Here is a 27,368-nt window from a genome sequence, read left to right on the forward strand (position 1 = left end):
CTCCTTAAAATTCTCCTTTTTTATATAGATTATATAGATTAGACCATAGGTTTTCCTGTTTGAATGGTTTTACAGTAGTCATTTTGGGGGCCCTTTATAGCTTGCCGTTTAGTGTGAGCCAAGGCACTGTGTCGTACTTTGATCATTCATGGTTTTTGTCGAGCCTGCAAGGTCGACAAAGGTATAGTGATCCGGCGGCGGCGGCTACGGCTCGGCAGCGGGGTTAGCTAACTTGTTCAAAGGTTTATATTTTAGAAGGTGAAAGACCTGGATGCTTCATACTTTGTATATAGATGCCTCATGTTACGAAGTTTCCGTCAGTCACATGTCCAATGTCCTTGACCTCATTTTCATGGTTCAGTGACCACTTGAAAAAAAAGTTCAGAATTTTTGTAATGTTGAATTCTCTCTTATTATAAGTAATAGGATAACTATATTTGGTATGTGCATACCTTGCAAGGTCCTCATGCCTGTCAGACAGTTTTCACTTGACCTCGACCTCATTTCATGGATCAGTGGACAAGGTTAAGTTTTGGTGGTCAAGTCCATATCTCAGATACTATAAGCAATAGGGCTAGTATATTTGGTGTATGGAAGGACTGGAAGGTGTACATGTCCAACTGACAGGTGTCATCTGACCTTGACCTCATTTTCATGGTTCAGTGGTTATAGTTAAGTTTTTGTGTTTTGGTCTGTTTTTCTCATACTTTATGCAATAGGTCTACTATATTTATTGTATGGAATGATTGTAAAGTGTACATGTCTAGCGGGCAGATGTCATCTGACCTTGACCTCATTTTCACGGTTCAGTGGTCAAAGTTAAGTTTTTAAGTTTTGGTCTTTTTTTTTTTTTTTTTTTTTTTTTTTTTTTTTTTTTTTTTCTTTTTTTTTTGTAATTTATTTTTATTTCATCTGAAAATACACCAAGTATATATTGTGATACATAATTATATAATTAATTCATAATACAAATAATGATATTAAATTTTTCAATAACAGTCTAAAATTCAAAAGTTAGTTATGCTAATTGTTCTAAATTTTCTACTGGATCATACACATCCTTTATCACTCTGGATTAGAATACCTGAATATGCTGATAAGGTTAATGATTGCATCAGCCCTCTCCTATAGCCACATGCATCACTGCCTATACAGTGATGTAAAACATGAGAGGTACCAGGAGAGGCCACCAGAGATCATTAACAGATAACATATTGGACAACATGTTGGACAGAGTCACATAATAAATGTCAACCTAAGTCAAGGGGAGATAATTCAAATACAATCAAACAAAAACTAGTATATCAATATATATATATATAACAATAGCAATAAACATAGATAGTACTTTTAAGATGCACACAAATCACTGTCCAGTTGTGATGTGCATCAACATATTATTAATTCTACATGAACTATTATAAAGCCTTAAGTAAGTACATAAATAGAAAGATCTCTCAGTCTCCTCAAATGTTAACTAAGTTTTTAATTAATTCCCATTTACTATCAAATTTCTCTCTTGCTCTAGGGGATCTGTAAAAGGAGGTAGACATTTTTTCTATTTGGTAGGAATTTTTAATCATAGCTATGACACCTTTAAGAGTCGGTAATGAAGTATTAAAGCGACATGTATAAATATAATATTTAACCAGAATAGTGAATAAGTTTAGGGAAATATCCCAAGACTCTGACCCAAGAACAATATTTTCCACATTAAGAATTAAAGTTAAATTATTTTCAACTAGAAAAAGTGCTGCAATTTCTAACCACAAATTTCTAACTAGCATACATTCCCAGAAAAGGTGACTTATAGTTTCTTTAGTTTCATTACAGAAACTACATTAGTTAGTTTCTTTTAACCCGTATTTCTGCAATAATGCATTTGTAGCGAGAGTTCTATGTAAAATCTTAAACTGGAACATACTAAATTTGTTGTTTTTAGTGCAACAAAAGGGTAAACTATAAAAGAAATCCCAATTTTCTATATGAGTGCCTAGTTCCTTACACATTTTGTCTTCTTGTTTTGTAGGACGTTCTGTATACATTGACAAGAATTTTTTATAAAAGAACTGACATGACTTTTTATTGTTTTTTATAAATTCAAATTTATCGTTAGATATGTGAGTAATTTTCTCTGAAGTAGTGATTAAATTTTTCCAGTCTTTTGGTATCATATGCAGCAAAGAATGGTATTCCAAGAAATTAATATTAAGATTATATTTTTCGCAGAATTATTTTAAAGTAAAAAAATTACTGTTTTCATCAAGTAAATCACCTATAAAGAAAACTCCTGATTCAACCCACCTCTGGTAAAAGACAGTTTTATTATTAATTTTCAAACTCTTGTTTAGCCATATGGATTGTTTCATGATCCCTTCAGCAGTGCCATTAGTGACAGTGTTTAGGATATTCCAGTTTAGTAAAATATCTTTCCAGAAATTATTAAAATTTGAAGAAATCTGTTGGATACCATCAGGGGTCATCAACCATATTTTGTCTGCTCCTAATCTGTTGTATTGATCTATTAACAATGTTTTCCATGGGGATATATTCAAGGGGTCTAAAAGTTTATTTATCCATGTCATCTTTAATGAATAACAAAAGGATCTTATATCTGGCATTTTCAACCCCCCATTTTCAAATAACCCCATCATAACTTTTCTTTTAATCTTGTCTGGTATTCCTGACCACAAGAAACTAAAAAATAGTTTTGGTCTTTTTATCTAATATTATATGCCAACGTTCAACTATATTTGGTGTATGGAAATATATTATGATCTATATGTCAGTCCCGCAGGTTTATTTGACCATGACCTCAATTGCACGGTTCATTGCACAGTGTTAAGTTTTTGTGTTTTGGTCTATTTTTCTTAAACTATGAGTAATAGGTCAAATATATTTGTTTTATGGAAGCTTTGTTAGCTGTACATGTCTGCCTGGCATGGTTCATCTGACCTTGACCTGATTTTCATGGTTCATTGGTCTTTGTGTAGCTATCTTGGTTGATGTTAAGTTTGTGTGACAGTTGTAATAAAGCTTTATACTTAGGACTATCAACATAATATCAATGATTTGTAAAGAAGGCGAGACATTTCAGTGTGTGCACTCTTGTTCTTTTAAAAATTGTGACTTAGATGAAAATTGTCTCATTGACACTCATACCACATCTTCTCATATCTATAGATTGCAACAATCTATTTTAAGACAAACTGATAATGATGGAAACGGATCTATATTGAATCTTATTAAATTGATTCTTGATGAAAGTAACATGAACAAAGATCTGAAGATATCCCTCTTATCCTGAAGATGTTCATAACAATCCCACGTGATGGCCTTGGAATGGACAATTTGATATAAACAATTTCCAACCTCGGCATCGGAAACAATGTAATTTGTTATTTTATATATGATTTTGCTTTAGGGGTCATCCAAATTGTCAACCATTTTCCAAAGTGTACAAAACAAACACCAATTAAACTTTATACAGGCAAAATTATTTCTTTGGACATTATGTAAAAGTACATGGCCACGTCCACTTGTATTTGTAATATTTGTATTTTTATATGACCACAAAAATTGAAAAATTTTTGGTCGTATATTGGTATCGCGTTGGCGTCATTGTCCTCCGTAGTCGTCCGAAGATATTTGGTTTTCGCACTCTAACTTTAGTAAAAGAAAATAGAAATCTATGAAATTTAAACACAAGGTTTATGACCATAAAAGGAAGGTTGGGATTGATTTTTGGTGTTTTGGTCCCAACTGTTTAGGAATTAGGGGCCAAAAAGGGCCAAAATAAGCATTTTTCTTGGTTTTTGCACAATAACTTTAGAATAAGTAAACATAAGTTAATAGATATTTATGAAATTTTAACACAAGGTTTATGACCACAAAAGGAAGGTTGGATTGATTTTGGGAGTTTTGTTCCCAACGAATTAGGGGACAAAAGGGTCCAAAATTAAACTTTGTTTGATTTCATCAAAAATTGAACTATTCGGGTTCTTTGATATACCAAATCTAACCGTGTATTAAGATTATTAATTTTTGGTCCCGTTTTCAAATTGGTCTACATTAAGGTCCAAAGGGTCCAAAATTAAACTTTACTTGGATTTTTTTACAAAAATTAAATTCTTGGGGTTCTTTGATATGCTGAATCTATACATGTACTTAGTTTTTCGATTATGGGCCCAGTTTTCAAGTTGGTCTAAATCGGGGTCCAAAATAAAACTTTGTTTTCAAAAATTGAATACTTAATGGCCGGGTTCTTTGATATGATGAATCTAACCATGTATTTAGATTTTGGATATTGGAATACCACAAAGGGATGGTAAGAATTGTCTTTGGGAGTTATGGCTCAAACCATTAAGGAATAAGGTGCAAAAAAGGTGGAAAAAGGGTTTCCAGGTTAATGGACAATTACTTGAGTACAAAACATAATTTAAAAGCAGTGTAAGGTTGGTAATTGAAACTCATTTTAATAGCTCACCTAAACTGCTCTTTAATTATGTATATTGGAAATTTGCAAAAACTTTGTTATTTATAAATTCCATTGGAAATTTGCCAAAATCTTTAGTTTAATGAACTTCATTGGAAATTTGCCAATATAAAATGTTGCGTTGGAGTTATCCTTCTTTGTCCAGAATAGTAGTCAAATCAACTTAAATCATGACTGTATGACATTTTATATTTTATGATGTATTTAAATGAGTAGTTATTGTTGAAAACTCCATTAGAAATTTGAATTGAGATCATTTTTGGAATAAGGGAAAGGGGTAGGTGAAAAAAAATTGGTGAGGTTCAATTTTTCTTATTTCAGATTTCAGAAATGAAGAAGAAAATTTCTTCAAATATCAAAGGATTAATATTCAACAGCATAGTGAATTGCTCAAATGCAAAAAAAACATTTTAAGTTCATTAGACCACATTCATTCTGTGTCAGAAACCTATGCTGTGTCAACTATTTAATCACAATCCAAATTCAGAGCTGTATCCAGTTTGAATGTTGTGTCCATACTAGCCCCAACCGTTCAGGGTTCAACCTCTGCGGTCATATAAAGCTTCGCCCTGCAGAGCATCTGGTTATTCATCTGATGAGTTAGGTCTTTTTAATGATCAACTTATTATCATAGTTGGTTCTTATGTTGTACTGTTTCCACATAAATTATAGGCCGTTACGTTTTCTATTTTGATTTGTTTAATAACATTGAAATTTTGGGGCCTTTTATAGCTGACAATACGGTATGGGCTTTGCTCATTGTTGAAAGCCATAGGGAGACCTATAGTTGTTAATTTCTGTAGTCATTTGATCTCTAGTGGAGAATTGTCTCATTGGCAGTGACTCAAAACCACATCTTCTTTTTTAAATTAGTATTTTTATGTAGGTAGTTTAATTGTAAAGTCTTTCAGAGGATAACAAAATATAATGTCTTTTGAAATTGAAGATGTTTATAGAAAATTCTGTAATCATGAAGATAAATAAGGATTGGTTATATAATGAAACTGTAATTAAAAAGAAGAAGGGATCGTCTCTTAAACCTTTGAATTTATTTATTATTATTTACTGTGACAGATTTTGAAAAACCCTAATAACAAAAAATTCGCTCTCTTTTACATATTCACCAGAAATTGAGTTCTGGAAATCTATGGCAGTAATTAGCTGACTTTAGTGCATCCAAATAAATGTGTTGGCATAATTTAGCTTTTACAATGAGAAGAAAATTGAAAATGAGGCAAAAACATTCAAATTAAACATGAAACTCCGAATTAATCAATTTTTTTTCATTTAGAAAAGCATGAAAAGATCAAAATATGATAATGTTTCAACTATGTTTAAACATGAAAAGATTACATTAAACATGTAATGATTGCAATTATTCAGCACCACAGTGTGGCAATCATAATCCATAACAAGCAGATAATTAATTAATTAGTTGTAGGAATGGAAAAGTGAAGAAAGGTTAATTAAAATATAATATATGGCTTAACCCTCACAGTTTTAATACTTTGTGAACAAATTTAGTTGAATTTGTGTCTCACCCTCTATCTTGCCTGGACAAAGTCACTGATTTTGGGTACTGTTGGTGGCACTGCATGGTCAATGTCCATCACCATGACCAGGCATCAATAATTAACTCAATTTTGTGATTTTAAAGTCAATTTTAGGGGAATCCCACCTATGATAGGTCATTGATATTTTGGGAATTTATTAATAAAAACAATAAAACAAAATTGTGTTCAAGAGTACCCAAAAACATATAGAGGGAAACTTAAAGCAGTCTTACAATTAGTTGTTATTTTACAGGTGTGGACTGAAACTTAAGTGTACACAAAAAATGTTTTGAAAAGGCAGTGTGAATTCAGCCTTCATTTTTATCCTTAGTCCATAGGAGAACCACTGCTGGCCTGAACAAAAGGAGAGTTTCATAATGTTCAACACCAAAGTATGCTGAATGCATAGTTGTGTTTCACCTGCTTTAATATAAAAATCAGCATAATAATATTCTAATTAAGGGAATAATAATTCTACTACTATAGTTGCAGTAAACATTAGTGCTAATTTAGTGTTGGTTTCAAATCTGTGTCGTTTAATTGATTTGTATGTAGGTGTAATGAACGGTAGACACATCCACAACAGTCATCCCCGATTGTATCTCCAAGTTTATCAATATTGCGTTAGTATACAGACTGCTCTCAGTTCTACTCTGGTCGGTAAGAAAGATTTTGATTTAATATTCTATATTGAATGTTACATTTTGATAATAATTTGTCTGGAAATGTTTCATAAGTTTTCAATGGTAAATATTACAATCCATATTTGGTTTGAACTTGAGACATTCAGTTTATGATTTTAAGTTTGATATTTTTTCTGAAATTATTTTTATGATTTGTTTTTTGAACAACCATTTAAATTTTTAAATTTATCAAATATTTAAACAGTATTTAAATTACATATAGACAGTGATATACTTCATGTGTATAAAACTCTCTGCTGTCGTTGTGTTCTCATTCTAATGTGATTTTCAAGAATACTAGTAGTTGATAGTGTGTGTCCAGATGCACATATATGTGTCTTACTCATATTTAAAAATATTTGAAATTTTAAACAATAGATTTGAATTGTATTAAAATTTTAGATTTACAAATATCCTAGCAGGGCATTGATAGTTTGATTGAAAAAAATGATCAAACTGGATCTTTAAATTTCAGTCAGATTGTTGAATTATCATATTTTATATATTAACAAGATGAAGGACAGCAATAAAAGTGTTGTGATTTTAGATATATAAATTATTTGTACAGACATTCACCCCTTATGTTTTTAATTATTTGAAAGGTCATAACCATTAATTATATATTGATACCACATACTTCATAAAAAACCTTGACTGGAGTTAATCTGTTGTAAACTGATGGTATAATAAGATAATTTATGGCTGAATGTCCCTATGATCACAAATAACAAGCCAATGTAAAATATCAGCCATTAATTGGATGTTGTTTATGATTGAAATAAACAATTAATTTCCCCATAGGCGACAATGGTAGCCTTTTTCGAGATACAGACTTTAGAAAGTTGATTTTCTTAACGAAACCTTGCTAGAATCAAAGAAAAGTTATTAGGACAGTATTTTTTGGTTTAAAAAATATAGGGTCGCGTTGCTTTTCTTAGCGTATTTTGTACTTATCTCCCATGCCTATCAATTTTGCCCTTAAAAATACGGGTCTTGTCCTAGCGTTGAAAAGTCATCTCAGTGCCTTTAGGGCTACGGAATAATTTTTATTTTGCGTTTTGTATAAAGCAGAGTGCACGAAGTCTCTTAAAATAAAAAATAACGGGAGCACATATCGACCAATCAGGATTCGCCATACTCTTAATTCTGAACACCATGTTATGCTCATAAAATGGCTGCGCCCATAAAATCTAATGGTGTATTGTAACCTATACGGTATTTAATACTTTCTTGTATCGTGCAATTCATAGTGCGTTAGATGCACAAATATATATGCCACAAATAAATCATCTTCAAACCGTTCTGGCTTTACTCTCTGAATTTTCAGAATTTTTTATCGGAGGTGACCCCAGTCGAAAAATGTGAAGAAAAAAAATCAGTTTTTTTGAGTAAATGCGGTTCTGTTAAAAAGGGACTGAAGATAATGCCCACTTTCTCCAATGATTCTTTATATATCATCAAGTACTGATTATATTGATAACAAAACCAATCCAACATATAACTACTACGGTGAATTTTGAACAACAGTTTTAAATGAAACTGTTTTCGTAAAAAAGTACATTTTTGAAACAGACTATAGCATTTCAAAATATGGAATACGTGTTAATATTTGTGTTTTGACACCGATAACTGTTTGTTAACTACAAAATGGCATGCTTATTTTATTCTTTTAGTTTGATATTCGTGTGAACATTTCAATGTTCGAAGGAGATCATTTCCGTACATTTTCGCTGAATTTGGTAATTTCGATAACAGCACTTGGGTCGAGATTGTTATGTTTAAAAATCGATTTATATTCACAAACTCTAGACGTGTACTTGCTCTATTCATACAAATCAGCAGAACTTCAGAAAATGATATATTCGTTCCACAGTAAGTCAAAAGTCGAGCCCACCCTTGTTTCTAATGTAAAATGCAATACCAATATGAAACAGACTATAGCTTAAAAACTAGATAATCAATATTTCATTTGTCACCAAAAAATACCGTTTCACATCAACTGTCAAGTAAAATTACTGTTTTTGACACTTTTTGAGCACTATTATAAAGAAAGGTCGATGCTGTATAGATTGAAATAAACAATTAATTTCCCCATAGGCGACAATGGTAGCCTTTTTCGAGATACAGACTTTAGAAAGTTGATTTTCTTAACGAAACCTTGCTAGAATCAAAGAAAAGTTATTAGGACAGTATTTTTTGGTTTAAAAAATATAGGGTCGCGTTGCTTTTCTTAGCGTATTTTGTACTTATCTCCCATGCCTATCAATTTTGCCCTTAAAAATACGGGTCTTGTCCTAGCGTTGAAAAGTCATCTCAGTGCCTTTAGGGCTACGGAATAATTTTTATTTTGCGTTTTGTATAAAGCAGAGTGCACGAAGTCTCTTAAAATAAAAAATAACGGGAGCACATATCGACCAATCAGGATTCGCCATACTCTTAATTCTGAACACCATGTTATGCTCATAAAATGGCTGCGCCCATAAAATCTAATGGTGTATTGTAACCTTATAATGTACTGTTCATTCTAGAGGTTACTGGCCGATCTTGGTAGCTGTTTTCATCATTAAATATTCTCCATATAGCAGAGTTTGAGAAAAATATTTTATAAGGCAGTTTTTGCATGAGAAAGATGTTGTACATTGGGCATTCTTGTATGTTTCATATTACGAAGCTTCTGTATAAATAAAGATTATTTGTTATTTAAAGTCCTCATGGTTTTGATCTGTATTATTATGTTGATTTGATTGATTTGATTTTTGGTGTTTTAATGCCACTTTTAAGCACCGCATTTAGGCTATTTCGTGGTGGCCAGTTATTATTGATGGAGTTTAAGCCAGAGTGCCTGGAAAAACCATGACCTTTGATAGGAAAACTGGCAATCCTAGTCAATAAAGATTACATGACCTTTGATAGGAAAACTGGCAATCCTAGTCAATAAAGATTAAAGTCTTGTACACCTGCACTAGCAGGGTTATAAGAAGTCACAACCTCAGTGTTGAGGCTTGCTTAATAGTGACTAAAGTAGTAACAACTGAGACGACTCAGCCACCGACGCCCCCTTATTATGTTGAAATGTACATATGAGTGTTTTTCTCATACACCAGGCAATCATTTCCTGTTTTGCTTAACAATGATTTTTTATTTTACATAAGGTAAGACCACGCGCTCTTACAATAAGGGGTCTTGCAGGTTGTTGTTGTTACCTTGCTGTCACTTCTACATTTCTTTTGGTTGTTGTTGTTACCTTGCTGTCACTTCTACATTTCTTTTGGTTGTTGTTGATAGCTTGCTGTCTCATTTTAATTATATTTTAAAATATTTGCATGTATTGATATGTGTCTGAGATGCCTCTTGTGTTGTTAAGAGAGTTTGATACAATTAGGAGATAACTGTATTGTATTTTAAGCTCCGACGGCATCAATTGGGGATTTGATGGTCGCAAATTAAGTTTACTGGCGACGCGTTAGTGGAGACAGTAAACAGGTATTTGCGACCATCAAATCCCCAATTGATGCCGTCGGAGCTTAAAATACAATATTGTTATCTCCATTCTAATGAAACTGACAGAAAACAACGTTAAAACATGTATTTAAAATCTGTCATATGCCGTCTGCGCTTGCGTGTACGTCCCATAGCATCAATTGTCAATTGATGCTATGTAAGAAAGTGATGTTATCCAATCAAAATGAATGTTACAAACGTTGTTGCATTAGAATTTAGATTTAAGGGGACAAATTTTAAACACCTAAGGGAGTAAACTCTTTATAAATCAGCTAATCGTTTTTAGCTCACCTGTCCCGAAGGGACAAGTGAGCTTATGCCATCACTTGGCGTCCGTCGTCGCCCGTCGTCTGTTGTCCGTCGTCGTCTGTCGTCGTAAACTATTTCAAGAATCTTCTCCTCTGAAACTACTGGGCCAAATACTTTCAAACTTTAACTGAATGTTCCTTAGGGTATCTAATTTATAAATTGTATCCGAAGTTTTGATCTATCAACAAACATGGTCGCCATTGCTAAAAATAGAACATAGGGGTCAAATGCAGTTTTTGGCTTATAACTCAAAAACCAAAGCATTTAGAGCAAATCTGACGTTGGGTAATATTGTTTTTCAGGTCAATTTCTATCTGCCCTGAAATTTTCAGATGAATCAGACAACCTGATGTTGGGTTGCTGCCCCTGAATTGATAATTTTAAGGAAATTTTGCTGTTTTTGTTTATTATCTTGAATATAATTATAAATAGAAATAAACTGTAAACAGCAATAATGTTCAGCAAAGTAAGATCTTCAATTAAGTCAATTTGACCAAAATTGTCAATTGACCCCTTAAGGAGTTATTGCCCTTTAAAGACTTTTTTCACAATTTGTTCATCATGTTGACTTACTTTAAAAAATCTTCTCCTTTGAAACTGCTGTATCAATTTCAGCCAAACTTAGGCTAAATGAGTTTCAGAGTATCTAGTATAAATTTTATATTTTATTTCCTTGTATGTCAAGAAACATAGCTCCTATGGCTAAAATAGAACATAGGAGAAAATGATTATTTTTTTTGACTTTTGAAGAAAATAGGACGATCCAAAAAACATTTAAATAAATTGAAAAGCCAAAATAATCATTGATGAGAGATTTAACCAAAAGAATTAAGGTGAGCGATTCAGGCTCTTGAGAGCCTCTTGTAATCGAATACTAATAGTAAAGAGAAATCATCAATATAAGTGTTTGTTTCTATCCAATATATTACAATGAAATTAATTCTGTAAATTGTATCATCATCACAGGTTCAAATTTTTTAACATTTTATATTTTATTATTTTTATCAATAATTCAAAGTAAATATTTTTTTTAATCAATCCAATATGACCTTGACCTTGAGATCCTGATTATATAACTTCCTGAGTAGTAAGTGTCAAGGTCATTTGACTTTATTATAAGCTCTTTATATACCAGTGATAGGTTAAATAGAATTGTCAATTATATCTTAAAATCAGTAGCACTTCTTGTCAAATTGATCCTTACCTAGATTATACTGAATTTTAAGTGATCTTTCTTGGAATGTCGTCTTTACATCACAGTTTATGACCATAGAAAATGTCTAGATCAATATACAATAACTGGACTCCTGGATATTTGTTCTGTAGAAAAGAACCCAATTTATCCTTAATTGAATGACTGACAGACAGAAGCTGGGGGTCACATTGTGACTCACAGAAAGTGCATCCTTGTCTTTAATTAATAGACCATTATGCTGGGGGGCTTTGGCTCATGGAAATGTTTTCCTTGTCTTTGATAGATAGACCCATGCTTGTGGCTTTTGGCTCATGGAAAGATTTTCATTATTTTTAATTGATAAATCCATGCTCAGGGATCTTTAGGCTCATTGGAAAGTGTTCCTAAGAATTTTATTTAATTGATAGACTGACAGACCAATGCTGGGGGTCCTTTGAATCATGAAAAATGCGCCCTTGTCTGTATCTGATAAGACTGTTGAAACATGCTGAGGGCTTTTTTTATTCCTGGAGAGTGCTTCCTTATCTGTCATTGATTGACTGTCAACCTTAATTCTTGGGGTCTATTTTTACTCACAAAAGAGTTCCTTTAAAGTAATCAACGATATCACATGGCAATATTTTAATGGTAATGATGTTTATAAAGCCTGTGAATATAGATATGAACAAAATAAACTCATTGATTCTTTGAATAAAAATATTTCTTCTGAAAGGATATCAAAATAAAGAGTTATAGAGATATTCAGTATGTTTTGTTGTATTTTATAATATTTAAGAGTCAAATCTGTGACAAGTCTCTAGTTTGTGTCATTCTCTCAGTTCACTTGAAGTTGATATTGAGACTACGGGACATAATTTTGACTCTTACGCATGCAAAAGGTTTCAGCACCTCTGTCTGGACATGCCAGCCCAATCATCTTCAAAAGTTCAAAATTGTTTTCAAGAGATGACTGAAAAATCAAATCTGTGTGTATTATACAAATGTATATACTTTTGAGGGTGGAACTTACTTTAACATTTATGGGTTAATCTATTATGCTTTGAAATTTAGTCACTGTGTGTCTCAATGACAATGGTAGATTCCCATAGCATAAATATGTCATCTTTTACAGTTGTAGGTTTTTATAAGTGGATAAATACTAGTTTACTCAGCCAGGAAATTATACCACTTGTGAAACAATATAATCACAGTTAAACACATATTACATTGTGTTATTTATTGAGTTGAGATTTCCTATTTGATAAATATAGCAAATAATAACAAAATAAATCTGAGTATTGTTTGTAAAATTTATGAAAATAAACTTGATTGAATATTATCATTATATTTAAAATAGTATGTTTTCCTGTCTAAATACTTTACATAAGAATTGCACTGCATTATTCAACTGGTCCCTTAGTCTTTTTTCACCTATTTGATGAGCTCCTACTACAAACAAAGAACTTCGTTTAATTGCTTCCTAATAATAAGAAAATCTTGCAAATTTCATCTTCTATTGCAGCTGGTTTGAACTCATAAGCTGAATTTGAATATTTCTGTAAATCACTGAGGAAGTTATCTATATTTTGATTTCTTTTTCAGATGTGACACTGCTCTGAGTTTAAGAAGTTACAAGTAAGTTCTTGTTTCTATTTTTATTAGTTAGTTATATGTTAAAAATCCTACACTCCTTTTTCAGTGAAGCAGATTTTAGATTGTGTTTGGTCTTTATTTGTTGACGTCTAACTAACAAATAGAGACTGAAGACGTCTAACTAACAAACAGAGACTGAAGACATCTAACTAACAAACAGAGACTGACGTCTAACTAACAAACAGAGACTGAAGACGTCTAACTAACAAACAGAGACTGAAGACGTCTAACTAACAAACAGAGACTGAAGACGTCTAACTAACAAACAGAGACTGAAGACGTCTAACTAACAAACAGAGACTGAAGACGTCTAACTAACAAACAGAGACTGAAGACGTCTAACTAACAAATAGAGACTGAAGACGTCTAACTAACAAACAGAGACTGAAGACGTCTAACTAACAAACAGAGACTGAAGACGTCTAACTAACAAACAGAGACTGAAGACGTCTAACTAACAAATAGAGACTGAAGACGAAGTAAGAACATAGCCTTAACATAAATATTTAGATTACTGTGATATGTATTACAACTAGTAAACTTTTTTATAAGATTTCAAAAAGGATTTTTTTTAGTGTTTTTTGACAAAGGAGTAGGGTCCGGTAAGGACTCATTTTGGCCTCAAATTTCAGTTTCATCTGACGAAAGATTTTGACCACTTTTTAAAGACTTAAGTGTCTATTTCACTTGATTTAATTAGTATAAGTGAAAGATTTTAACTGATTTAGTCATTAAAAACGATCTGATTCAAGCTCAAATATGAAAAATCTCTCAAATATGCCAAAAAACGTCACTTTTCAGATGGTTTTTGTCAAAAATGAAAGTGGCCGCATCCGTGTTCATCCACAACCTTTATATATGTTATGTATTATCATAAAATACAACTTACATTTCAATATTAAGGATGAACACGAATGCGGCCACTTTCGTTTTACAAGGAAACCGTCTAAAATTTAACTAAAATGATAGAATTTTGAAGATTTCAGTAATTTAGCATGACTTAATGGTGCTACAACCCGATATATGTGCATTGTATTGTCAAAAACAGCCCATATTTATGTAGCAGAAGCATTCAACTGTCCAATAAATAACTAAAAGTTTACATTTTAACAATTTTGTAAAACTGTTATATTTTGGGGCCAAAAAGGGGTCTTACCGGACCTACTCCTTTTACCAATTCCTCGAAATCTAAAACCAACAAGGGGTGTCAGGTGGCATGGAAGTATTAAAAATGTCTGAGTTAATTTAAGATGATAGGCCAGAAATGTTTAGAAGTAAGGTCCATCTATTAAGTCAATATAACTCCCGATCAAGTTTATAATGTTATGTTGCAAGGTTTGTAGACATTTAACTTACAGTAGTGTGATTTTATGAGTGCATGAGTGAAAGACTTAAAATTGGATTAGAAAATGAACTTGAAAAATAACTTTTTTCTTGAACTATTCATTAAATGTAGGCTGAAATGTGATTTTACTACAAATAATCCAAGATCATCCAAAGGTTATTTGTTTCTTCTATTAATTATAGTTGGTTTGAAATTGTATGGCAGTATAACCTTTTAATTTCTACATTTGCAATATGAAGATATGGATTGAAGCTGAATACATTTTGTAGAAATATTAAAGGTGTTTATTCAAATTACAATTTGTTCACAAAAAAACCCTATATAATGATGAACACCTTAAGGATGTTCACTACTCTGTTAAAAAATAACAAGCTTTTTAAAAGACTATATGAATTCATAATATATAAATAAAGAAACTAAAAAAGTAGAAAAAAATGGAGGGTCCGTGTGCTCGTTTTCGAGATATAAGCCATTGAAAATATGGCGGGAATTAATTCTCTCTAGGTTTTTTATATATTGAACATTGGCACCTTATTTGTTTAAAAAACTATGAAAAAATAACAAGTATTTTATAAAATTTTAAAATATGGCTTTTTAAACTTCATGTAATAAAATTATGAAAAGAAAAGTAGGGGTTAGTGGGCAAAATGTTTTAATGACAATACATGGATAAAACCAGAGGATTCTGAAAATCTGGCAAAAAGTAAAAAAATTGAGGAGCAAACATCCTTAATCTCTCAAACCCCCACCTCTATGAAGTAAAATTATTAGAAAAATTTCATTTTACATAAGCCATTATCATGGTGAATTATCTTAAATTATAATAACCTTGACTTTTAAGTGATCAAGTGGTCAGTTCTGGTTATCATTCCTTCAACTAGACATTCTCTTTCTTTAAATTTCCTAAAAAATAAATCACAATACTTTCTTGTTTGATGTGTGTGTATGAATGACTTGTCTTTGATTGTCACTGATTATTTGCCACATAACCTGGTCGTTAGGAAAGGAATGGAGATTTACAAAGTAGCTTATTTCAGACTGCTATGATACAAGGTTTATTAGTAGGGATTGTTAGAGAGACTGCTATGATACAAGGTTTATTAGTAGGGATTGTTAGAGAGACTGCTATGATACAAGGTTTATTAGTAGGGATTGTTAGACTGGATAATTCTGTATGATTATTGTATTGTTGTTCGCTCTCAAGCTTTTGATTTCATTCTCTCAGATTCCTTGACAAATTCTGCTAAATTAAATGTAATACACGATATTTCTAAGGGAACCAAATCAATGGTTTCAAGAAAAATTGACAAGCAATTTCTGTGAATGTATTGACCCTTTGAATAACGGTATAATAACCCGTCTGAAGACGGCTATTGAGCATGGGAAATTGTGAGTAATGACTGGAATCGTATTGCAGTACATGTTTGGAGGCTACAATTAATATACTAAACACGCAGTACACTAATTAATATACTAAAAACACGGTACTGTGTAAAACTATGTGACACAACATCAACAGCTGGGACTTACTCTTTATGTTTAGATCCGCTGATTTTACCAGGATATATTTCATATTCTGACAAAATCAATCGGCTATCTTACGTTGTCTGTTTTGTTGTAATTTAAATGATGCTGCTGCTGAAATAATACACAAGTTTGACAGTATATTATGGGTATAACATGGTAGTTTGTCATTTGGAAAGCTGATACATTTAATGGGAGATGTAGTGTTAATTGGGGATCATAAACAGTAAAAAAAAAAAAAAAGGATCTAAGCTATTCAATTAGTTGGTTTAACATAATTAAGTGTAAAAAGTGTGATGAATATTTGTGGATAACATGCAGTAATTCAATGTTTAAATACCGAACCTGTTAATACTATGTGTAGGTGTAAACATATTATAATCAGTGATAATTGGATAGTGAATTAAGAACATTTGCTGCCATCATGATTGTTATGGCATTTCATGTTATAAGTCACGGCAAAAAAACCAAAAAGAATAATTTGCAATCTTAATGCTTATGTATATATATATACATATATGTGGTTTTTGAAGATGAATTTACACAACAAATCCTTGACTGTTAAACAGAAAAATAAGATCCCAGAAGACAGGTCCTGTCTGAGTTTTAGATTATCACAGTAAGATGATGGTAGATAAGAGTACACAACAAAGTTAAATGGCTAAAAATGACCAGAACATTTATCACATAATTTCCTTGTTAGACTTCATTTCATTTAAAATCTGTGTATTCATCAAAGCTGACATCTAAGTTAGGTAAAAAACCAATATCAATGATATATTGTAATCTTGTAACGATAACAAAAAATGTGGAATCCTGCAGAAGACATTATCGCAATTAATTGAATCGGATAACTCTACAGTGAAGATGAAATTCTTCCAATCATTAAATTGACAAACTGGAATAAAACACATTAGGGATGTGATAAAGTCTGTGTTATGAAAATGTTTTCAAGAAGTAAAAAAGAAAGGTAAGAGATAGATAGTAAGTTATGGCTTTGAACTTAAAGGTCATGTGATGTGAAGGTTAAAGGTCAGGTGATGGGAGGGTTAGAGGGTCAGTTAATTAGAGGGGTTATAGGTTTTAAATATCTGTAGTTTAATATTAGAGCATTGAGGGATTTTAGTCAATCAATATCTAATTTATTATATTAAATCACTTCAAGGTCATACTAAAATCTTTCATTTATTAGTACTGTTACCATGACAACTGTTTGAATACTATAATCATTACATTTATCTAACAAGAAGCCTGCAGATAATTGTTTGTTTTTGGGGTGGTTTTTTTTGGGGGGGGGGAGGGGGAGGGGGGCTTTTGGGACTGCGTCTAGCCAACCCCACCATTATGATGATAGTGCTAGTGGGGCATCCGTGTACTATGGATACATTCTTGTTTTGTTAGTTAAATCTTTGACTTTTCCTTTATATCTGAGTTAATTATTGTGAATAAGTATCAGATACTGAACTGATTAAGAAAGAAGTATTGAATATTCACTTTGTGACATTTTAGTATTTTTAGAAAACTGACCTTTTTGACGACACGTCTTTTCCTCTATCGATCATCGATAACTTTGTTATGTCCGTCACTTTCCAGTTAATTCTTATAGAACACAGACATATTGAATTTGTGTTACCACGTTCTAATACAAATTGACACTAAAAGCTTTCAAACCATTTTCTACTTTGTTTTTTGTTAGGTGATTTTTATGGTACAATTTCAGATACTTATTTTATTATCATTGTTTGAAATTTTTCAGGATGTTGTCATGTGGTTAAAGTTCAGAAATTGCTTAATGTTGTACTTAGCATTTTATATTTTTTTTATGGACACTTGGTTTATTTTTATTTATTAGTTAAATATTTGACTTTACAGTTATTTTAGGAACCATACAGTACTCAAACATTTCTGAGTGTCAATATAAAAAGAAGATGTGATATGATTGCCAATGACACAATTCTCCACAATAGACTAATATGACATAGAAATTAACAACGTAACCGTATGGCCTTCAACAGCAAAGTCAGCTATAAAATACATGTACCTCGAAATTACAAATGTAAAAGAATTCAAATGAGAAAAGTTAAAAAAGCCTAATTTATGTACAAAATATTAAAGAAGAAAAAGGCCATCATGTAATTAATGTAAGATCAAATGCATATCTTTTTTATGTGGATACCTTCATTCATAAGAAATGATTAAAATAGAAGAAACTTTCTTTAAATCAATGTAAGACTGTACTCTATCCAAGCCAAATAGTCACCCATTAAACTGAGAATGAATCGTGAGTAAGATGTATAATTATCTCCCTTTGAGTTTGTTATTTTGTTATAATTATCTCCCCTCGTGAATAAGATGTAGAATTATCTCCCTTCGAGTTTGTTATTTTGTTATAATTATCTCCCCTTGTGAGTAAGATGTATAATTATCTCCCTTTGAGTTTGTTATTTTGTTATAATTATCTCCCCTTGTGAGTAAGATGTACAATTATCTCCCTTTGAGTTTGTTATTTTGTTATAATTATCTTCCTTTGAGTTTGTTATTTTGTTATAATTATCTCCCCTTGTGAGTAAGATGTATAATTATCTCCCTTTGAGTTTGTTATTTTGTTATAATTATCTCCCCTTGTGAGTAAGGTGTATAATTATCTCCCTTTGAGTTTGTTATTTTGTTATAATTATCTCCCCTTGTGAGTAAGATGCATAATTATCTCCCTTTGAGTTTGTTATTTTGTTATAATTATCTCCCCTTGTGAGTAAGATGTATAATTATCTCCCTTTGAGTTTGTTATTTTGTTATAATTATCTCCCCTTGTGAGTAAGATGCATAATTATCTCCCTTTGAGTTTGTTATTTTGTTATAATTATCTCCCCTTGTGAGTAAGATGTATAATTATCTCCCTTTGAGTTTGTTATTTTGTTATAATTATCTCCCCTTGTGAGTAAGATGTATAATTATCTCCCTCTCCTTGGCATTCTATGTGATTGATTATAAAGGTAGATTATGTGTTTCTTTATCAATCTCCATTACCAGACTTTACTTTTGACTTGGTAAAAAAGCTCTACAGAGCTTATGTTTGTAGTATTTCATGTAACCCGACTTAAAATAAATTTTCAATGTCAATGGTGTAGGTCTAAAACTTATTAGTTCTGTCTTTAAACAGATTGAATCAGATTTATCTCAGAAAATTGTACAGAAAATAAGGTCAGAGATGATACAATGACTTAACTTCTGTGATGAAGAAATTTTTCAGTATCTGATAAAAAGTATGACATTAAAATTGATGTTGAAATAGAATAGAACAGCAGAGTTGAATTAAAAAACATATAAGCCAATTGATTATTTTTTACATCAAAACCATAAATAAATATGAGATTGATATCATATTGATTTTAACTGGGAAATAGTATTAAGTAATTGTACCAGTTTATATGTAAATGAGATTTAAATTTTAAAAAAAAGGTGCATTTATTTATAGGCTCAGGGGAGAAGGGTAACTCTAAATGTTGTAGAATTGTACTTTTTATTATATTAGCTCAATAATTGTGGTTTGACCTAGGTTCCCAACCCCGGATAAAGGGGTATCCTAACCATATGTTGCCATTCAAATGCATTGATATTCCAAAAAGGGGGGGTCCATCCAGAAGCCCACACCTGGATCTACCACCGGACCCTCTGCCCTACCTGAATATGCCTCTGATCACAGTGCTTCAGGAATATCTAGGAATAATTGTGATGATAATGGGTGCCCCCCCCCCCCCCCCTTCTACCCTACCTAAATCTGCCCATCCAGAAGCCCACCCTTGGATCCGCCACTGGTCCCTCTGCCCTACCTAAATCTGACCCTTATCTAAGTGCTCCAGGAATATCTAGGAATAATTGTTGAACCCCCCCCCCCCCTCTTTTTCTGTATTACTTAAATCTGACTCTGAACATAGCTCTAGCAATTTCTAGGAATAATCCTTATGATGAAAGGAGTGATATATTTTTTATCCCATGAAAGGTCATTAAAGGTCATGTATTGTACCATAAATTACAATAATATTTCATTTCCTTTTTCTGCAAAAGCTTTATTATTTTGATTAATCACTGGAAGGTTAATATTTCATTTGTAGGAAATTAATTTGACTGTAATGTTTGATGACATCAGATTAGTACATCTGGAGTTCAATGACACTCTGAGGTCATATATAAAGCTGCCTTAAGGATGTACTGTAATGTTTGATGACATCAGATTAGTACATCTGGAGTTCAATGACACTCTGAGGTCATATATAAAGCTGCCTTAAGGATGTACTGTAATGTTTGATGACATCAGATTAGTACATCTGGAGTTCAATGACACTCTGAGGTCATATATAAAGCTGCCTTAAGGATGTACTGTAATGTTTGATGACATCAGATTAGTACATCTGGAGTTCAATGACACTCTGAGGTCATATATAAAGCTGCCTTAAGGATGTACTGTAATGTTTGATGACATCAGATTAGTACATCTGGAGTTCAATGACACTCTGAGGTCATATATAAAGCTGCCTTCAGGATGTGCTGTAATGTTTGATGACATCAGATTAGTACATCTGGAGTTCAATGACACTCTGAGGTCATATATAAAGCTGCCTTCAGGATGTACTGTAATGTTTGATGACATCAGATTAGTACATCTGGAGTTCAATGACACTCTGAGGTCATATATAAAGCTGCCTTCAGGATGTACTGTAATGTTTGATGACATCAGATTAGTACATCTGGAGTTCAATGACACTCTGAGGTCGTATATAAAGCTGCCTTTAAAGGATGTACTGTAATGTTTGATGACATCAGATTAGTACATCTGGAGTTCAATGACACTCTGAGGTCATATATAAAGCTGCCTTAAGGATGTACTGTAATGTTTGATGACATCAGATTAGTACATCTGGAGTTCAATGACACTCTGAGGTCATATATAAAGCTGCCTTCAGGATGTACTGTAATGTTTGATGACATCAGATTAGTACATCTGGAGTTCAATGACACTCTGAGGTCGTATATAAAGCTGCCTTTAAAGGATGTACTGTAATGTTTGATGACATCAGATTAGTACATCTGGAGTTCAATGACACTCTGAGGTCATATATAAAGCTGCCTTAAGGATGTACTGTAATGTTTGATGACATCAGATTAGTACATCTGGAGTTCAATGACACTCTGAGGTCATATATAAAGCTGCCTTCAGGATGTACTGTAATGTTTGATGACATCAGATTAGTACATCTGGAGTTCAATGACACTCTGAGGTCGTATATAAAGCTGCCTTCAGGATGTACTGTAATGTTTGATGACATCAGATTAGTACATCTGGAGTTCAATGACACTCTGAGGTCATATATAAAGCTGCCTTAAGGATGTACTGTAATGTTTGATGACATCAGATTAGTACATCTGGAGTTCAATGACACTCTGAGGTCATATATAAAGCTGCCTTAAGGATGTACTGTAATGTTTGATGACATCAGATTAGTACATCTGGAGTTCAATGACACTCTGAGGTCATATATAAAGCTGCCTTAAGGATGTACTGTAATGTTTGATGACATCAGATTAGTACATCTGGAGTTCAATGACACTCTGAGGTCATATATAAAGCTGCCTTAAGGATGTACTGTAATGTTTGATGACATCAGATTAGTACATCTGGAGTTCAATGACACTCTGAGGTCATATATAAAGCTGCCTTCAGGATGTGCTGTAATGTTTGATGACATCAGATTAGTACATCTGGAGTTCAATGACACTCTGAGGTCATATATAAAGCTGCCTTCAGGATGTACTGTAATGTTTGATGACATCAGATTAGTACATCTGGAGTTCAATGACACTCTGAGGTCATATATAAAGCTGCCTTCAGGATGTACTGTAATGTTTGATGACATCAGATTAGTACATCTGGAGTTCAATGACACTCTGAGGTCGTATATAAAGCTGCCTTTAAAGGATGTACTGTAATGTTTGATGACATCAGATTAGTACATCTGGAGTTCAATGACACTCTGAGGTCATATATAAAGCTGCCTTAAGGATGTACTGTAATGTTTGATGACATCAGATTAGTACATCTGGAGTTCAATGACACTCTGAGGTCATATATAAAGCTGCCTTCAGGATGTACTGTAATGTTTGATGACATCAGATTAGTACATCTGGAGTTCAATGACACTCTGAGGTCATATATAAAGCTGCCTTAAGGATGTACTGTAATGTTTGATGACATCAGATTAGTACATCTGGAGTTCAATGACACTCTGAGGTCGTATATAAAGCTGCCTTCAGGATGTACTGTAAATTCACAAATTATTGCATGCATTTATTATTGCCATTTTGTCTTCTTAGACAAAAATGCGATGTTTATTTTTTGTGATTGAGAAAAAAAAAGAAAAAAAATACGAGTTTAATTTATTAATTGCTATTAAAAACCTTTCTATTATGTTTTTAAAAACATTGCAATAATTTCTAAATTTACAGTACTTTGGTCAGGTCTAGGAACTTTTGTCAAGTGTGCCATTCCTTTTGTTTTTTCCTACATTATAGGGTAAAATATTTGATAAACCCATTTATCTTTTTATATAAGACTTTAATAGCTATTACAACGTCATTTACCAACATTTCAGCAGATTCTAAATATCTTCTCTTTTGATTTCTACATCTACATTGTCGAAATGCAAAGGGTATATTGCCATCTGAGGCAAGTACTAGTTATAAGTTATTCAATATATTCATATATTTCTATATGACCATGATTACTTCTGGTTGACAATTGTGTTTTCATCCATTTTCTAGAATTCAGAATTATTTCAGATTCTAATAATTCAATGATTATTGTTGACTTCTATATGTATTTCATGGTAGAAGAAAAAAACCATTAAAAACTATAAAGGTCTAAGCAACAGATTTCAAATCTCTCTAAAAAGTATCAATGGATTCGTTGTCTTCACACATAGAATATTGAATATTTTTTGTTATATTAATCAATTCTACTTGACTGTGATATTGAGCTGACATTTTAACCATACTGTGAAATTTGATTAAATTGTTACATTTTAATTTGATGAGAATTATGCCAATAACTGAGAAACCTACAGAGGCATCAGTCATTATAGCTGATATCAACGCAGATAATGGAAGTTGGGGGAGGAGTGTGATTTATAGCCTAGGGAGGGGGGAATCAGATTATACAACCTTCATTCTTTTAATATTGTACTTTTGTGGTTTTAAAAGCAACATCATACAGAGATTGGTATAGGATTAAAACAATGAATATGTCGCAAGGAAAAATTAAATGTTATCAAAATTATGGCAAATGTAATAATTGGAGATCATTCCGATTAAGACAAAAAAAATAGTAAACCATTCACTGGTTCAGAATTTAAAATTAAATAGTATAACTGACTATAAAAAAAAATTAATGGAGTCTAAAACATGCTAAAATTTGGAAAATTATGAGGTTTTGTTACTTCCAATATTTTATTATTTATTCCTTTTTGGTTTTTCGTCCAGAAAATATTAAGATCTTGATTTTTATAGATCATTGTTGATCATCTCAACGAGATTGATTTTCTCGCTTGAGCCAAGACGGCGAAAGCATGAAAAGCAGTTGAGTTGAGATGACCAATGATAATCTGTTTATCGCTATTATATTTCGATATTTTTCCATCTAAAGCGAGTAGCATGATATGAAAAATTATGACAAAAAAAAAAGATCAAAGGAAACATGCACAAATTAGCGATAATAGGACATACAGTTGTCAAACCCCTATGCACATCCTATTCAGTGCAGAGAAGAAAATTAGGACACCAACACTCATGAAAAATGACAACCTTGACCGTCATTTAGTTAAATGACGGGAACTATGATTCAAGAGGAAGTTTCAAGTGCAGATTATAATATTACATGTCAGAAAACACAATCCTGATCCATATTGCCTTAGGTTATAGGGCAAACGTACTTACATCTCAGAGAGTGGTGACAGATTTTACTTTCCTTCAGTTATAGGAAGATATATACATCACTCTTTGAACTTATAGCATGCACTGTCCTAGAAATTTATATCATGTTGTTTAACAGAACTTTTCATAAGGGGGGGGGGGGGGGGCAGCTGACTGACCGAAGGGGGTCATGTTTCAGTGATTCCCTATATACTCAACCAAATTTGTCACACGAAAGTGGGGGCCTGGGACCCTCAAGAACTCCTGGATCCACCTATGACTTGAATCTGATTGCTGACATTATAATTCAACAAGTTTATATTGAGAATGTATCCAATATCACCTTTTTTATAGAAAAGTTTTTTTTATCCATTTTCAAAATGGTTCAAATTATTTAGTTCTGTTATAAAAAGGTGTTGTGTAGAACTTGGAGGATTTTTCTAGAAAATTTCTGTTGATTTGATATAATTGCCATTATGGTATTATTTTTTTACTTTTAAGTTATGTTGAAACTGTTATATAATGTCGCATACAAAATTTGTGCTTGAATCAATAAATCTTGTAGTTTGATTGGTTGATTTCTGACTCTTAATAGGATTATCATGCTCGAAAGTTTTATGACCATAAGTCCAGGGGGCTTGGTCATAAAACTTAGCACAAAATCTTTGCTTAAAACAACAATCCAGTATTTTGATTGGTTGATTTATGTCAGTACTAGGAGTATAATAATCGTGCTAAAATTGTTATGACTGCAAGGCCAGGTCTTAGCACAAATAATGTACTCTGAGAACTCAGTAAAGTTTTATGGCAGAAATTCCATATCACTCTAAAGTGTGATTCAATATAAAACAAAACGGTTAATTAGGTTCCTGTTTAACCTTTAGTAGAGTAATTAATGTGATTAGTATGTGTCTTGAAGGTGTAGAACATCTGGGTCATGTAGGTAAACATATCAGGAAATTGAGGATCACAAATAGTACTTTGTCATTTGTCCAACAATCAATCAAAGAGGGCAATCACTGTTCTATCTATACCTATTTGATAATCATAGGTTATAATACCATTTAGAGAGAGTGCAAAGCTTTCAATTACCTCATTTACACGAAAAAGTCACATAATTTTTCAAGCAGAAAATTGCCATAAAGTTTAATTAAAGTATTTGATGTATATATTAACAAACGTAAATATGTTAATAAAACTTAGTTTTAATGGAAAAAAAATAAAATAAATAAAGTTTAAACCCTAAGAAATTTTTAACTTTTTATTTGTAACAAATGAAAATGACCACGATATCTTTGAGTAAAGAATCTTGTTTTTTTGCAACTACAAATTTTTATAGTGGAGAAAATTTTTAAAAAAATGATTGTGTTAATAACTGAAAAATGTGACACGGTCATAATCACAAAAAAGTTTAATTTTGAAATTTTTTATATGAATTAAACATGATTTTTCTCAATATCACAATAATTAAAAATTACATTTATGTTTAAAATGACAAAATCTCAATAATAAATGCTGGCAATAGAATTTCTGAATTTACAGTATAGATATAAAGATATAAATGTATTTAAGGAAAAACATCAAATTCCTCACAACAATGACCTAGATCTGCGACCTTGTCAATGTCATTCCAGCTTCTATCTCATTATCAATATTATTCCTTTACAGATGATAAGAGCCCTGAAGCTTGATTTCTTATTTGCATGTATCTCTTGCTGAATAACACTAATGGTAGCCATTAAATATGGAGCATTACATGTTTGGTGTTGCATGTGTCTTTGTTTATGGTCTCTATTGATTTGTTGAGAGCAGAATTTTGCAGAATTACGGAACAATTTGTCAAGTTGATTGATTGAAGACGGTTCTCAGCTTGGATGCAAATTGCAATCAGTGAATCGTTCATTTAAAGAAATTCAATTTTCTTCAAGTTTAAATTAAATTATAACTGTAGAATTTGTGATGTTAGTTAAGCTACATGTTTAACTCTGAAATGGATGATATAACTCAGATGTCTGACTATAGAGAAATCAGTCATATATTTTCCACCAAAATTTTAGATACATGTAGGCTAAAACACTCATATTTTCTTACTTTCCTACTTTTTATAAGAAATTTACCTCAACCAAAGAATTAATGAGAGATTGAAATACTTTTTTAGTGATATTCCACCCATTCTTTGAGATGTATGTACATAGAAAATATTTTGACTATTCACTTATCTCCTAAAAACACTGTTCATGATGCATTTATAAGTCAGTAAAATACTAAATGTCTGTCCTAAGTCGGGAGCCTGCGGTTGTTGCTTGTTTTTGTATATCATACTTTAAGTTTTTCTTTTGTTGACTTGCACACATTCTTCAGGGCAGTTAGTTTTCTCATTTGAATAGTTTTACATTTGTCATTTCTGGCCCTTTTATAGCTGACTAAATATGGAGTATGGATTTTGCTTATTGATGAAGGCTCACGGTAAGGTGACCTACAGATGTTAACTAATCATTGGGTATCTTAATGTGGAGAGAATTTCTCATTGGCTTCCATACAACATCTTCTTATTTTATATCCTAGTTATTTTATTGAATAATTTTTGTATAATATAGAAGTATTATAAATTGTTGTTTTCCTGGTCGTCATAACCTTCATTAATGAACAAATAATAACAAGCTTGATGAGTATAGAAAGTCATTTACAGAAGTGATTAACGACAAACCATACTTCACTGCCGTAATTATACAGCCAAGATTTGACAAAATACTAAATTGGTTGTCTTAATTGAATATTGGAAAGTTTTCTGTGTGCAGAGATATTGCTAAACCTTCTGTCGTCTTTCAATAAAGATTTTGAACAAATTCATTAGGGACTGTAAGTTAGTTTCAAACTCATAATTAATAGATTGATCAGATGTAAATATTCAGAAGTACATTATTTAATACCAAGATAAGTAGTGTTGTTCAGATTATTAGGAGATTGATAATTGAAATTGATTAATTAGGTATCGAAAAAATTTCACTCAATGATTATAAATTTAAAAATCAATATATAAACACTAAGCTAAAAGAAAAAAGAATAGTTTTGATATGCCCGTCAAAATTTTGACGGGATGTATTATGGTATACAAATGTCTGGTGTCCGTCCGTCTGACTGTCTGTCTGTCCGTCTGTCCGTCTGTCTG

The 27,368-nt window shown here is 32.0% G+C and overlaps 1 protein-coding gene across 1 annotated transcript in view; it reads left to right on the top strand.

Annotated features, from left to right (window-relative positions):
- The window catches only part of LOC139501664 (rap1 GTPase-activating protein 1-like), a gene marked incomplete in the record, with an annotated part of 165,573 nt that overhangs the window by 78,606 nt on the left and 59,599 nt on the right, over positions 1-27,368 (top strand). The window contains 1 exon segment of the mRNA XM_071290808.1: positions 13,318-13,350. Within this exon segment, the coding sequence (XP_071146909.1) occupies positions 13,318-13,350 (33 nt within the window).

Source organism: Mytilus edulis, chromosome 13, assembly GCF_963676685.1.
Source record: "Mytilus edulis chromosome 13, xbMytEdul2.2, whole genome shotgun sequence".
In the NCBI taxonomy this organism is placed as follows: domain Eukaryota; kingdom Metazoa; phylum Mollusca; class Bivalvia; order Mytilida; family Mytilidae; genus Mytilus; species Mytilus edulis.